The sequence below is a fragment of the Armigeres subalbatus genome, chromosome 3 (assembly GCF_024139115.2).
Source record: "Armigeres subalbatus isolate Guangzhou_Male chromosome 3, GZ_Asu_2, whole genome shotgun sequence".
In the NCBI taxonomy this organism is placed as follows: domain Eukaryota; kingdom Metazoa; phylum Arthropoda; class Insecta; order Diptera; family Culicidae; genus Armigeres; species Armigeres subalbatus.
Window position 1 is genome coordinate 240,653,635 of NC_085141.1, and position 16,143 is coordinate 240,669,777.

The 16,143-nt window shown below is 36.7% G+C and overlaps 2 protein-coding genes across 7 annotated transcripts in view; one reads left to right on the top strand and one right to left on the bottom strand.

The window, feature by feature from the left end:
• The window catches only part of LOC134221273 (mucin-5AC-like), a 351,796-nt gene that overhangs the window by 134,610 nt on the left and 201,043 nt on the right, over positions 1–16,143 (bottom strand). The gene's annotated exons all lie outside the window — the stretch shown is intronic.
• Positions 7,585–10,046, top strand: LOC134222365 (uncharacterized). The gene is made up of 3 exons (XM_062701523.1): positions 7,585–9,237; positions 9,684–9,962; positions 10,014–10,046. The coding sequence occupies exons 1-3, from the start codon at positions 7,585–7,587 to the stop codon at positions 10,044–10,046; spliced, it is 1,965 nt and encodes a 654-aa protein (XP_062557507.1).

The window sequence follows — 16,143 nt, forward strand, 5'->3', positions numbered from 1 at the left end:
CCAACAGCGAAGACCTGATCCGTATTGTGAAGAATGTAACATGGAAATCGATGACATAGAGCACAAAATCTTCAAGTGTTCAACCAGCAGGAGGATATGGCATTTTCAGCGACAATTGTTCATCCATGAAGACAGGCGGTTACAAGTTCTAGAGTCAATGGATTGGATTTTCCCAACGTTGAAACAGTGTACAGGACAGCAAAAAAATATGCATATCAAAGCAATCAGTACTTTCTTTGAATACATATATGAAACACCTAAAGAACAACAAAGTGTTGAAAATTATAAGTTTTATAAAATGTACAATTAGGTTAAAAATTTGACAATAAAACACTGAACCAGTAAAAAATAAAAAGTTCATGCGGAATTTGTTGGAATTTTTGGATGAGGTTCAAGAATATTCAAGTTGAAGGTATAGGAATTGAGATGGAAACAGTATGGAAGTCCATTTCCAGTTCTAGCGATTGCTAGAACATGAGAAATATAGAAAAAGATACAAAAGTAGGAGAATGGAGTTCAACTGAAAATTTTCCATAATTTCCACCAAAAATTATTCAGAAAATATTTTTTGGAATGCCCAAAAGATTTATTTAAATTTCCTCAAGAAAGTGCTTCGAATTTGCAAGAGAAATTAAAAAATAACGTAGGAAACCATTCTAAATTTCCACGGGAAATATTTCGGAATGTCCGTTTGAACTTAAAATTACCTCGGGAAATAATTCTAAATTTTCATGGAAAATTACTTGGGGTTATCAATTGGTAAGTTTTACGAAATTTCCACGCAAAACTTATTAGAATGTAGACTTGACATTCTCGGAATTTCAACTCAAAATTTTTCTAAATTCTGGAAATTCTTCAGGTTTCACTATTTTGAACAGGCTCATAGTGGCTAAAATCGTGTTTAGCGCGTTTATTTAATAGTACCTTTATTATGTGATTTAGCGTAATGGCGTCCTCGAGACATTTTATCAGTAAGTCGATGCGCCTCTTTGGGGGTATTCAGCCTTATGATCAATCCCCTTAAAAGTGTGATGAAAATTTTTTTTTTCCATTTTACAACATGGAAGGTATATGTCTTCGCTAGAGTTGAAACAAAAGTTCTCCTGAAATACTTTGTCAAAGACACCAAGTTCGTTATTTCATTACTTTCGGAGATTTATTGCTTTTTATGCCAACAAGTTTTAAACATGTTCAATGTATAAGCATGGAGGCGCATGGTACATTGGAGCATCAACTCCTTGTGATGAGTGATTGATTTCTACCTTACACTATGTACTACTATAGGAAATGGTTTTTGATTAAACATTCCTTACATTCGCTGACTCTACAGTTAAGGTATTGATTTTAAGTTCATTACTTGTACTTGTTTATGCATATGAGATTGACTGCCACGATTTGCCCGGTGTCAAGTAGCAGTTAAATAAAATATGACTAAAAAAATCCAATAAATTTTTTATAACTTTTATTTTTTAAGTATTTAAGTCATAATAGCCACCCAACGGCGTATTTTAATATTATCTAAAACTTTTTAGAACATGCAAAAAATGTAGAAATGAAAATGTAAAAGATATGATAAAAATTCCATTTTAAGGGGTTGTCAGCATAAAACGTAAAAAATCTCCAAAAGGAACGGAACTACGAACTTGGTGCTTTTGCTACAACTTCTATGAAGAATCAAAACTTATATGTTGTGAAGTGGAAAAAATAAATTTTACATCTCACTTTTAAGTGGATTGATCAGTAAGCTGAATACCTCCAAAGAAGCGCATAAACTTACTGATTAAATTTCTTAAGGACACCATAATAAAGGAATTATTAAATAAACGCGCTAGAAACCCGATTTTAGCCACTGTGCGGCGTTGAGAATTATAGGTCGGATGCGTGACAGATTTTATCAGTGGCGCGCCGATGCAAAAGTGTCGGCGATGGTGGCACACACCTCTAGGAGGAATTGAATTCAACAGTAATTGAATTAATTGGTTTTGAGATTTGATTTAAGAAGTTATGGACAGAGCATTAAATTTGATTTTTGTTTTGTTGGATTTTGTTCAGTTTGATTTTATTATGTTTTAAATTCGAATTTTGTTGTAAAATTTACATGGAAATTGAATAGCTGAATTGCTTAAAACGTGGTTGTTTTCCATATTTTTCAATTACATATGATGTTTTGTAAAATTTGGAAAAGTCTACGTAGACTTCAGGGGGGGGGGAGGGGTTTCGGAAAAGTCTACGAAAGTCTAGTAGGGGGAGGGGGGGGTTTGAAAAAGTGAAATTTCGGTCTACGTGGTTTGTGGACAGCCCCTAATATACATTGTTTCATGAGGTAATTCTTACTTTTGCGATGGTTTTGTTCTACAATTTGATATTCTATCAACGGTCACAGTGCTCGACATAACAACGACTGTTTTGAAAATGGTGAATTTATGTTCATTAGTTTTATCCCGGATTCAAACTCTGTGTGTTGCTAATCTCATCTGTTCGTCTGTGCTTTCTACTCTTATAGTTTTTGATAGTGTGTAGTATGCCAGCGTATGTTGTGTTGAGATTATCAACATCTGTACGGTAATTGACAGTATTGGTGTGATTTGAGATGTGGCACATCTCTAAGATGGGGAGAGCTGAGGCTCTGCGAGAATGGTCTAGTATGCTTGTTTTAGGAATGGGCGTTTTTCGGAAAAATATCGATACTGCCGAATCGATGTTTTTATTGTCGAAAAATCGATGCCGAAAAATATCGGCGTTGAAACATCGATATTCCGATATATCGATACGCCCGAAAAATTAAAAGCACGAGCAAAAAAAAAAAAACAGGGTTAGTTTAGATTTTTTATTTCAGGTCATCGAATCGCACATCAAAGTTTCGCTGTTTCGCAGTTTTTAACAGATTGTGCCTACCCGCATAGTAAAAAACTGTTTGTTGTTCTGTTATAACCTTTGACAAAATTCATATGGAACGGTCAATGTTTCTGTAATTGTTATTTGATTATTGAACTATTCATGCCTTCCCATCATGTACTCTATATAACAACTATCTAAGTTCATGTTATACATTGAATGCACCACATAAAGTTATTAAACTTTTCTATATGTTTGCAATCAAATTCAATTTTGGTGTTAGATCGTATCAAAATATTTAATGAACATTTCTCATGATGTTAAAGTTATGTTATACGTTCCATTCATGATTGCGTACTGTTGACAGCGAAAGTGAGATCAAAACAATATCACACAAACATTCAAATAAATTTATAGTTTAAATTTAAAGACACATTATCTATTAAAGTTCTGCCGTAATGGTGCTTTTGTAGATGTGTAAACATGTTCTGCAGAAGGATTTGTCATACTGATGGAAAGAAACTGCTTCAAGTGCGATTAACAGTTCATCTTTCCGTCGATTTAGAGGTAATTAGCACTGATTATATCCATTTTAAAGTATTTACTTACTAATTAAATAATGATTTTATCATTTTAGATCTACATCGAAATAATAAAGCAAACATATTGCGTAAATATTATGAATCACAGTAAGTATTATGGTACAGCTAATATGTATTGATACCAAACATTCGATAATTTGTTTGTTTTGCCTACAGATTCGAGTTCGCACATGATGTACATCCGAACAGGAAATCTACTGGTGGAGGCATTACCGTCCGTGCTCTTCTGTAATCTGATACGGGCTATAACCATTGAAAACTTTGCCGTTCTTAACCACAGACGTGATGGCCAGACGATGTGATATTTTTTTATTTGATGTGATTTATTTGGTTAATACAATATTTTATCAGAGCATTAATGTTGTTGTCTACTTGAATTGAGATGTTTTTCTCCTTTTTTTGTTTTTATTTTCTTTATTCATTACCGGGGTGCATTCGATCGTACGCGATGTATCCTTCAACTATCACTTACCATTAAGTCATAAGGTTCTACCTCACCAATCGTGGAACGTATTTTAACCTTTTGATATAAAATGGGACGAAAAATTTGTTCGAGAAAATTGCCGGTTTTTTATGGTAACCTAACTTAACAACCCTTTACCCATATTGTTAATTGCCGAATAACATTATCTCATAATGTTAAAAATATTCAAGGTAATGTCCATTTATGGTTTCGACACACGTTTTGTGTAGATGTACATAAACAGTTACAAATGGTTGTAAACCATATAAGTGAAGTTCCAAATATGGTCCATATCTATGCGGGTAATGTGCTATATTTTTGGAATTCAAAAAATCGAAATCTGATATCCGCTAGAAAAAATCGATACAGTCAAATATCGAACTTAAAAAAATCGATACGAAATATCGATTAATCGGAGCGAAAATATCGATTCCCGATATATCGTATCGGTATCGCCCATTCCTAGCTTGTTTTAGTTAAGTCAAATTCATGGTCTTGATCAATAATGTGTTTCATCAGTGCTGTTGTTTCTCTTAGTCTAGCTATCTCATTATTTGTCTGTGTGGTGTTTACTTCTACGAGCTTTTGGTGTTTATTTATGTGTGTTTGATGTCCACTTAGTCGTGTTTTTAATTGGTTTCTAGTCATACCAATGTATGTGTTATCACAATTTTTGCATGGGATTTTGTAAATAACATTTTAATGATGTGTTATGGGGACTGGATCTTTTACCTGTTTTAAGGCTCTATAAACCGTAATCAATCCGGCAATGACGATGATTTTATTCGAATCCCGCACTAATACTTATAAAGTTTTGAACTAAATCAATATTTTGGGGCTATTTACGGACTTACCCTCCATCATAATATATTCATTGCATTTCCATATTAATTTTTCACTTATCAAAACTAGCAATTACTGAGGAATTGCTGGAAAAACGCTGAAAACTGCGTTTTTCCTTGGCAGATATTCGTATGTTCATCGAACGCATACTAACGTTCGAACTTTCGGATCGAACACATACACACTCACTTGATTTTTCACTTGATCTTTTCCCATTGTTTCCTTGATTTAATCACTCCTAAAACATATTCACTAACTGAGTTTCACATTTTTCTTCAATCTTGACTACCAATTAATTCACTTCACGCCCAAAAACTGTCGAAAACTGCTTTCCAAAAATCGAAGTGAGAGACAAATTTGACGACCGTATTGTGAATGCAATAAAATGCGGAAGACTCAAATTCACTAGCGCAATAAGTGAAATGGTGAGTACAAAATCTACGCGATGCGACTTCATTCAATCCGAACAATACAACGTATACGCCAGCCAACACGCAAACAAAGTTGTGCATACACAAGAAAATAATCATCTCTTCACCGTTGCCAGATTTATTTATTGGAAAAAATCATTGCTGTTTGTCGGATTGAACAATAAAACCAAAAATAAATATTTAAACATGTTATGTAAGCTCCTATTACATTCCAAGTGGTGTTTAAAAAATTTAAACCGATAAATTCCCATATATTTGATACAGCATGAACATGTCTTAGGATATAAAATAAACTATTCGTCAAGACTGGCAACATTATGCATCAGCTGGCATATTTTTACCACCCCATTTCCACCCACCCTAGTTGTAAACAACATTTTATTTATCGCTGCTGCACTTTTCCGTACCAAATGCATCACTATTACAAACAAATGATACAGTCAGTAATTTTCAAAACATTGTGATGGAGTCTTGAGCCTTAAGATGTTTTTAGTTGTTTTTATGGTTCGATATGCTAATTTTACCTGTGGATAGTCAATTTTAAGGCAGTGTGCGATGTTGGTGGTCAGCTGGGGGATGAACGGAATCGATTTGTAGGCGGTTTGTGTTGGCAGATGTGGATTTTGGATGCTGATGGAGTTTGGAGCGGAAGTCATGTTAGCTGTTGCTGAATTGATGCTGTTCGGATCCATTTGATGTTGTGGTGATGTGGTTGAGCTATGTTGATGGCATGATGATGGTTGCGAAACAGGTGAAGATAGTTGGGTTGTGATCGGTGATTGGTCGTAGGTTTGGTTATTGTCCTGGGTGTTGATGTGACATAGGATTCTGTTGATTAATGCTGCAGGATAGTTGTTTTGGCGAAGATTTTGAAATATGATCTGCTTTAGGATGTTCCAGTTTGTATTCGTTGTCAGTCTTCCCGAGCAGAGGAGAATAGCTCAATGATATCAAATCTTGATAAGATAGCAAAATGAGATATGGACATGATTGATATAAGAGATAAAAGATCAGGCGAAAATATCAAAATATTGCACTAAAATATCATGAGGAAATCATGTTATGTTATTTGTAAGAAGTGATCAATATCAAGTGCTATTGGCTTGATCTTATCCATAGCACATTTTGATATTTAAATGATATTTCGGTGCAAATTTTTGATATTGTTGCTTGTTCTTTTATCTCTTATATCAATCAAGTCCATATCATGTTTTGTTATGCTGTTCATGACTTTCTGCCCGGGTTATTACTCGGTCTATGTAGTTTGATGCTATGTTTATCTTCATTGTAGTTGGATGGAAAGAGTGGAAATTCATCAGTCGTCCAGATGCGATGGGCTTGGAATACCAGCTGGTGCTGAGAGTCTGGTCTTCGTGTCGGGTAATGAGCGTGTCTAGAAACGGAAGCTTGTTGTTGGATTCTTTTTCTACGGTGAACTGGAGATGTGGGTTGTAGCCATTGAAGATATCCAGGACTTCATGGATTTAATCTTCTGGTAATGCGAGTATTAAATCGTCAACATATTTTTTAAGTACCGGCATGGGATACGGTACTAGTCGATTCACCGTGTGTAGGAGGCTATCCATAACTATATCAGCTAGAATTGGAGACAGTGGACTGCTCATGGCTGTACCGAATGTCTGAATGTAGAATTTGTTCCGGAAACAGAAATAGGATGTGTCCAAACAGAATTCTACCATTTCCAACAGTAAGTCCAAGCATATGTTCGTGGCTTGTTGGATATCATCCCAGTTTGTGATTATATCACGGATGACGAGGTCCTTGGGTATGTTCAAAAGATACCAACACGTATCCTTGTGGAAGTGTAACTCTGTTGATATAATTTACAAAATCGAAGCTGTCGGTTATGTTGAACTGTCCCCTTGAAGATTGTTTGAGTATTGATGCTATGTACTTTGATAGATGGTATGTGGGTGAGGTCATGTTAGGAACGACTGGTCGTAAATGTAGGTCCGGCTTGTGTGCCTTAGGTTGGCCGTATATCCTTGGGCAGATGGATGTGGTTGTTTTTAACTTCCTATAGGTTGGCGCATCAATTAGATGGAGGTCTAAAAGACGCTTGATGATGTTGTTGTTGTGAGTTTGGAATTTTGATGTCGGGTCTCTAGGGACAACTTTGTACGTGTCGTCGTTTAGTAGTGCAAGCATTTTGGTGTCATATTGCTCGCGATACATTATAACCATCCGTTTGCCTTTATCTGATTCTAAAGCTATGACGTTGTCATGTTCAGCGAGAAACCTGCGCGTGATTTTTACGGCCTGTTCACAGAACTTTTGTACTGGGGCTTGGTAACTATCTGACTTGTTTCGAGCTAGGTGGTTTTGGATGTGTGTTACGACTTGGCATCTGTTGCGATCTTGAACTGATTTGTCGGGAGATTGGTTCAGAATGGATTCAAAATGCATCCACCCACTGCTCGAAGATAATAGCCCGTTCATCCCAAAGCTCCAACGCATCGTAGAAAGGTTTAAGAAAGCTCTTCTCAACGTAGAAATCAAACATACTTTCTACGTCATCAGCAAGCTCACACACGAAAGGGACCATGTAAGAGTGATCCTAGAATCAAATGTGGGTGATGAAATTCTTCATGAGTTTCTATCAACACAACAGCGATCATATGACAACAGGATGCACACACAACAACGCACAATAGGTGCCAAACTGAATCGTCTGATCGCACAAACGTCAGCCTACTACGATGCAACTCCGTCACTGAATGAAAAAGCAGTGACAAACGCAACCAATCTCAGTGTACCGATCGAAATGCAGACACTGTTAAGCTTAGGTCCAAAATTCGCTCTTCCGACTAATGAACGATGTCCAAATGCATTCTATCATTTTATTGCTGACATAGAATCCATTCTGAACCAATCTCCCGACAAATCAGTTCAAGATCGCAACAGATGCCAAGTCGTAACACACATCCAAAACCACCTAGCTCGAAACAAGTCAGATAGTTACCAAGCCCCAGTACAAAAGTTCTGTGAACAGGCCGTAAAAATCACGCGCAGGTTTCTCGCTGAACATGACAACGTCATAGCTTTAGAATCAGATAAAGGCAAACGGATGGTTATAATGTATCGCGAACAATATGACACCAAAATGCTTGCACTACTAAACGACGACACGTACAAAGTTGTCCCTAGAGACCCGACATCAAAATTCCAAACTCACAACAACAACATCATCAAGCGTCTTTTAGACCTCCATCTAATTGATGCGCCAACCTATAGGAAGTTAAAAACAACCACATCCATCTGCCCAAGGATATACGGCCAACCTAAGGCACACAAGCCGGACCTACCTTTACGACCAGTCGTTCCTAACATGACCTCACCCACATACCATCTATCAAAGTACATAGCATCAATACTCAAACAATCTTCAAGGGGACAGTTCAACATAACCGACAGCTTCGATTTTGTAAATCATATCAACAGAGTTACACTTCCACAAGGATACGTGCTGGTATCTTTTGATGTGGTCTCCCTCTTCACGAACATACCCAAGGACCTCGTCATCCGTGATATAATCACAAACTGGGATGATATCCAACAAGCCACGAACATATGCTTGGACTTACTGTTGGAAATGGTAGAATTCTGTTTGGACACATCCTATTTCTGTTTCCGGAACAAATTCTACATTCAGACATTCGGTACAGCCATGGGCAGTCCACTGTCTCCAATTCTAGCTGATATAGTTATGGATAGCCTCCTACACACGGTGAATCGACTAGTACCGTATCCCATGCCGGTTCTTAAAAAATATGTTGACGATTTAATACTCGCACTACCAGAAGATAAAATCCATGAAGTCCTGGATATCTTCAATGGCTACAACCCACATCTCCAGTTCACCGTAGAAAAAGAATCCAACAACAAGCTTCCGTTTCTAGACACGCTCATTACCCGACACGAAGACCAGACTCTCAGCACCAGCTGGTATTCCAAGCCCATCGCATCTGGACGACTGATGAATTTCCACTCTTTCCATCCAACTACAATGAAGATAAACATAGCATCAAACTACATAGACCGAGTAATAACCCGGGCAGAAGTCATGAACAGCATAACAAAACATGATATGGACTTGATTGATATAAGAGATAAAAGAACAAGCAACAATATCAAAAATTTGCACCGAAATATCATTTAAATATCAAAATGTGCTATGGATAAGAACAAGCCAATAGCACTTGATATTGATCACTTCTTACAAATAACATAACATGATTTCCTCATGATATTTTAGTGCAATATTTTGATATTTTCGCCTGATCTTTTATCTCTTATATCAATCATGTCCATATCTCATTTTGCTATCTTATCAAGATTTGATATCATTGAGCTATTCTCCTCTGCTCGGGAAGACTGACAACGAATACAAACTGGAACATCCTAAAGCAGATCATATTTCAAAATCTTCGCCAAAACAACTATCCTGCAGCATTAATCAACAGAATCCTATGTCACATCAACACCCAGGACAATAACCAAACCTACGACCAATCACCGATCACAACCCAACTATCTTCACCTGTTTCGCAACCATCATCATGCCATCAACATAGCTCAACCACATCACCACAACATCAAATGGATCCGAACAGCATCAATTCAGCAACAGCTAACATGACTTCCGCTCCAAACTCCATCAGCATCCAAAATCCACATCTGCCAACACAAACCGCCTACAAATCGATTCCGTTCATCCCCCAGCTGACCACCAACATCGCACACTGCCTTAAAATTGACTATCCACAGGTAAAATTAGCATATCGAACCATAAAAACAACTAAAAACATCTTAAAACAGGTAAAAGATCCAGTCCCCATAACACATCATTAAAATGTTATTTACAAAATCCCATGCAAAAATTGTGATAACACATACATTGGTATGACTAGAAACCAATTAAAAACACGACTAAGTGGACATCAAACACACATAAATAAACACCAAAAGCTCGTAGAAGTAAACACCACACAGACAAATAATGAGATAGCTAGACTAAGAGAAACAACAGCACTGATGAAACACATTATTGATCAAGACCATGAATTTGACTTAACTAAAACAAGCATACTAGACCATTCTCGCAGAGCCTCAGCTCTCCCCATCTTAGAGATGTGCCACATCTCAAATCACACCAATACTGTCAATTACCGTACAGATGTTGATAATCTCAACACAACATATGTTGGCATACTACACACTATCAAACAAGAGTAGAAGGCACAGACGAACAGATGAGATTAGCAACACACAGAGTTTGAATCCGGGATAAAACTAATGAACATAAATTCACCAACAGTCGTTGTTATGTCGAGCACTGTGACGTGACCGTTGATAAAATATCAATTTGTAAAACAAAACCACCGCAAAAGTAAGAATTTACTCATAAAACAATGTACATTAACTAAATACTAATATTTGACACATTTAGAAGCCAATACTATGACCATACGACACCCAGAACGACATGTAAATTAGGACAAAAACGATTGACCAAGTAAGATTAGATTAAGTAACTGAAACTGTGCAACATTGTAACAAAACATTCTCTCAAAAAAATAGTTTTTCCCTTGAAAAAGGCCACATCCAATGGCCGAAACGTCGGGCAGAGTAAAACGCTAATCGTTTAATGGTTTTAAAGACTGAGATAGCCAAAATTTCTACATAAAAACTATTTCCAGTCGTTTCCAATACCATATTAAATACTTTATTTCTCAAACTCGTACCCAACCCAGACCCGACATTTCATCATCTCACAAGCCCGTACCCGACCCGAACCCGGCGTTGTTCTAATTTTCCAAACCCGAACCCGATCTCTAGATGGTACCCGTTACAAGAGGTGGTACACTCCTCTGCTGAGAATGTCGCGATAGCCAAGATGGAACACACCTGTACTGTAGCTGCTATGCCTTACCAAGATGGGTCGGATATCCAGGGAAGATTTTAACGTATCGGCAGTGGAGTTTAGCTGCCCTGCACCAATCGAAGGGGTCAAGCGTTAATAGAGGCGCAAGTGAAGCTCGACACAATGCTACGCAATGATGGTTTCAATAGCACATTCAGAAGGAATATGGTTAAGTCATGGATTGACATAACGTTTGTCAGTCCTGGTCTAGCATTAGACATGGTGGACGAGCAATTCGCTTTAAGATCAACTATGGCATGCAACAACCGAAGGCGGGGGATCCCCCGCCTGCGGGTGGAAGGCCAATCACTTCGACAACGAGGCTTTCACCGCGGCACTGGTACTGGAAGCCAACACTGACAGACTAAGCGGGGACATGGATGCAACGTGTCCGCACCGAGGAGGTAAGAGCGAGAGGCCGTAAAGTGTTCCGAGCTGCGAAACTGGCCCATAATAATGCCATTAAGAGCACCAAGAGAGCATGTTTCGAAAACCTATACGAAGGTGCCAACGTGAGTCCGTGGGGTGACGTCTACAGAATTGTGATTCCCAAAACCACCAGAACGATCCCGGATAGGCTGGCGAGGATTATTAAGGTACTCTTCCCGTCCCGAGCCACAAGTTAATGACCTCCAACACTGAACGGCGTTATGGGTGCGGTGAAAAGTTACTTGCGGTGGCTAAGCCCCTGGCAACGACCAAAGCTGATTTCCCGATCGATGAAAAAGGCAAAAGTTGGTTACCGTTGGTTGTTATCGAAGGCCGGGAAGCCGCCGAGCGACCCCTCGGCATACAGACTAATCTGTCTAATTGACACGAAGGGCAAGTTGCTGGAGAGGTCAAGCAATTAGTTCGGTTTTCGTAAGGGTAAGTCCACGTTCGACGCTATTAACTCGGTGGTAAAGAGAGAAGTGGGAGAAGTCGAGATCACATCAAAGCGGAATTTGAAGGTCCTCGGGGTCATAATAGATAACAAACTGACCTTTCGCAGCCATGTCTACTATGTATGCAAGAGGGCTTCGATTGCTGTTGCGGCATTATCGGGGATAATGTCCAACAGTTCCAAGGTGTGCGCCAGTAGACGTAGTCCACTGGCAGGCGTTGCCGTATCTATCCTTAGGCGAACCGCCCTGAGCACGTGCGTCAAAAATCTTTCAGAAATTCTTTCCACTCAAGGAATTTTTTTCAGGAATAATTTAGAAAATTACGCCATTAACCTTTTTGTCATTCCTCCAGGGATTCCTTCGGAAAATCCTCTGAAGAGTCCTCCATAAACTCTTCCAGATATTTCTTCAGGACTTCCTTTTGCTTTTAGTAAAACCATACAAGATTCCTTCTGAAATTGCTGGAATTATTCCTGGAAGATTTTTTTGCCGGAAGTGTTTTACCGAAAATGTCAAAGAAATTTCCAAATGAAATTTCCGACGAAACTCTTAAAGAATTTCTGAATGAATTTCTGATTTCCAAAAGAACTTCTAAAGGAATAACAGAAAGTCTTGAGAATCTTTTTATTAAATTTTCGGAGGAATGTCCGAAGGCATTCCTGAAGGAATTTTTCCAAGAATTTCTGGGTAAAAATCTGAAAATCCTCTAATTCCAAGAATTTCTTCCAAATGTTTCAGAAGGGATTTCTTAAGGAATAGCTCGAATAATTAGTTTGAGACATCTAGAAGAAAAAAATGCTGATGCAATTCATTAAAAAAATTGAAGGGGTTCCAAATTAAATGTCAAGAAATTTGGAACGTTTTCTTGAAACAATTTCCGTAGGTATTCTATGAGGAATTTCTGACGCGTTCTCCGTAGGAATTCCAAACAAATTTCCAATGGAATATACAAAGGAATTCTTAGAGAGTTTACTGAAATAATTTCTCAAAGAATTCTGGACGAACGAATGTCCAGAATCATTTTCCGAGGGATTTTCTGTAGGAATTTTCGAAGAAATTTCGAAAAGTATTTCCGAAAAAAAATTGGGACTTTCCAAGGAATTCTTGAAGAAATTTCTCAAAGATTTATCCTAAAACAATTTTTGGAAGGTATTCCTAAAACCATTTTCGTAGGTATTTCTGAAGGAATTCTCGAAAGATTTTCTATAGGTATTTCCGAAGAATTTTCCAAAAGAATTCTCAAGGGAATTTGCACAGAAATTCATAAAAGAATTCGTAAAGGAATTTCCTAACGGAGTTTCCAAATTAAACTCTGACGGAATTTCCGACATTCTTAAATTCCTTCAGGAATTTCTTTCAGCATTCCTTTAAGAATTCTTTGGAGATAAATCCAGATTTTTTTGGAAATCCCTCATAACATTATTTCGAAAATTCAAAGAAGGAATTATTAGAAAATTTCGAAAGATTGTTTTAGATTTTTTTCAACAACACCCACCGATATTGTTTTAGGATTACTTCTCCAAAATCCTTCAGGAATTTCTTCAGATTATATTTTTAAGAATTCTGTCAGTGCTTTCTCAAAAAATCCCTTTGGGATTCCAAGTAATTCTTGAAATTTCACTCATGAATTTCAACAGGATTTTTTTTTCGTATTTTAGGTATTCTTCCGGTCATTTCTTCGGATTCCTTCTTTGAAGATTTCTTTTGAAATTCCTTCGAAATTTCCTTTGAGCATTCTTTCGGGAAACTCTTAAGAAAATCCATTAGAATTTCTTCTAGGTATCCTCCGTGAATTTTATTAGGAAATTATTTTGGAATTTTTTCGAGAATTCTTTAGGATTTCATATTTCATTCTTCCATAATTTTCCAGCAGATTTTTTTTCAATTAAATTTCTGTAATAGTTCCTGCAGGAATTTTAAAAGAATTTTTGAATTGGAAATTCTGGAGAAATTAACAAAGGCCTATCTGGATGTTTTACTAAACAATCCATACAGGGAGAATTGTATAAATTATTTACAGGGGGAGTTCCCAAAGAAATGTTTGGAGGATTTTTAGATATATTTTAGAATAAATGTATTTTAGGAGAAATTTTAGAAGAACGACTTGAATAGATTTGGGACAATAATATTTAAACAAATTTCCATACAAAATCCTATTGAAAGTTTCAAATAAATTTTCAGATTTTTTCAAGAATTCCTTTAGGAACATCTAAAGGAAGTCCTTCGAAAATTCAGAATCTAGTAAAACGAAACCCTGCTTCAAATCTAGAATTCAGAATTTCAATAAAAAACAATTGGGATTGCAGTCGATTCATCATCATACTTCTTCGGATACTTTCGAGAATTCCTTGGGAATTTACTTCAGGAGTAGCTTCGGAAATTTCTTCAGTAATCATTCAGGTGATATTTCATGAATTTATTCAATAGTTCGTTAAAAAAATCCTCCCCCAGGAATTAATTCGGTTAGTCACCCAGAAGCTCTTTCAGGTTTTTTCTTCTTCTTCAAAGGCTCTATATTCCAACTACATTGGAACTTGGCCTGCTTTTCAACTTAGTATTCCATTAGCATATCCTCAGTTATTAATTGAAAGCTTTCTATGCCCACAATCGCATGATTATGTATCTTGTGTGGCAAGTACAAAGGATACACTATGCCTAGGGCACCCCAGGGTGTCGAAAAAATTTCCAACCCAAAAACATCCTAGACCGGAACGAGAATCGAACTCGCCATCTCCGGATTGGAAATCCTACGCCTTTGCTCGCAAGGCTAATGGAGACCCCTTTCAGACATACCATCGAAAATTCCTTCAGGAACTCCATCGTGAATTCCTTTGTTTCTCTAGGATTTTTCAGTAATCCCCCGGAATTTTTTCTTCAATAATTGAATTGAAGGAATTGAAGGAGTTCTCGAAACTCTTGGATTTCTCTGTGAATCCTCCAAGAATTTCTTCGGAATTTACACCAAGGATTCTTTCAATTTTCAGGACATTGCTTTGGAGATAGATCCAAACATTCTTCTGGAAGAACATCAAGATATTCCTTCAAAAATTACGAGATTTCTTCAGAAATTCCATAACGAATTCTTTTAAGACTTTCTTCGGAAATTATTTTGGAAATTCCGACGGAAATTGCTTTGGAAATTTGGTCGCAATTCATAAGGAAAATTCTACGGAAATTGCTTCATGAAAACATTTGGGAATTTCATTAGGAAATGGCTTTAGGAATGTCTGCGGAAATTGGTTTGGAAATTCCTTAGAACTTTTTTTTAAGAAATTGCTTCAGTCATTATTTCAGGAATTTGTTTAAAAAATTATTTATTATTCCTTTAGAAATCGGACACTCTGGGAAGAAATTCTTGAATATTCCTTTAATATTTTTTCTAGAATTCATTCAAAAATTCTTTTAGAATTATTCGTAAATTACTTTAGGAGTTCTTTCAAAATTTTTTTGTGGATATTCCTTCGAAATTTCCTACAGAATCTCTTCCGAAAATTCCTTTAGTATTTCCTATTTAATTCTTTCAAATATTCAGAAAAACTCTTCCAACAAAATTTCAGGAATTGTTCTTGCAGGAATTTCGGAAGAAATTTTACATGGTTTTACGAAGAATTTTCTGGAGGAAATGTCTAACGTATTTCCGAAGAATTTTTCAAAGGAATTTGAAAGGTTTTTGGATGGAATTTCTAAAAGAATCTGTTAAGAAATTTTCAAAAGAATTCGTAAAGGAATTTCCGAAGAAATTTTTGAAATTTTCAAAAGAATTACTTCTTTGAATTTCCAAAAGAATGTCTTGGAGAATCTAACTGAAGAAAAATTCAGGCACTATTTTCATTTCGATGTTCAATCGCGCTCGAAACCAAAATATTAGTTATAAGCGGAATAGTCTCAAAACTAACTGAAAAGGTCGGAAACAATTTGTACAATGAAAAACTTTGGAAATAAATATGATTTTAACTAAGTAATATATATATAAAAGTAACTATACTAACAAATTGTTATCAACCACTATGGAAGTTTTCCATATTAACACACTGTCCACACATATCCATCAAAATTATCGCATTGTCGGTGTAATGTACATTGAATAAAATATTACCAATTCTTTTTCCATCTATAATGTCTTTATTCCACAACACAAGCT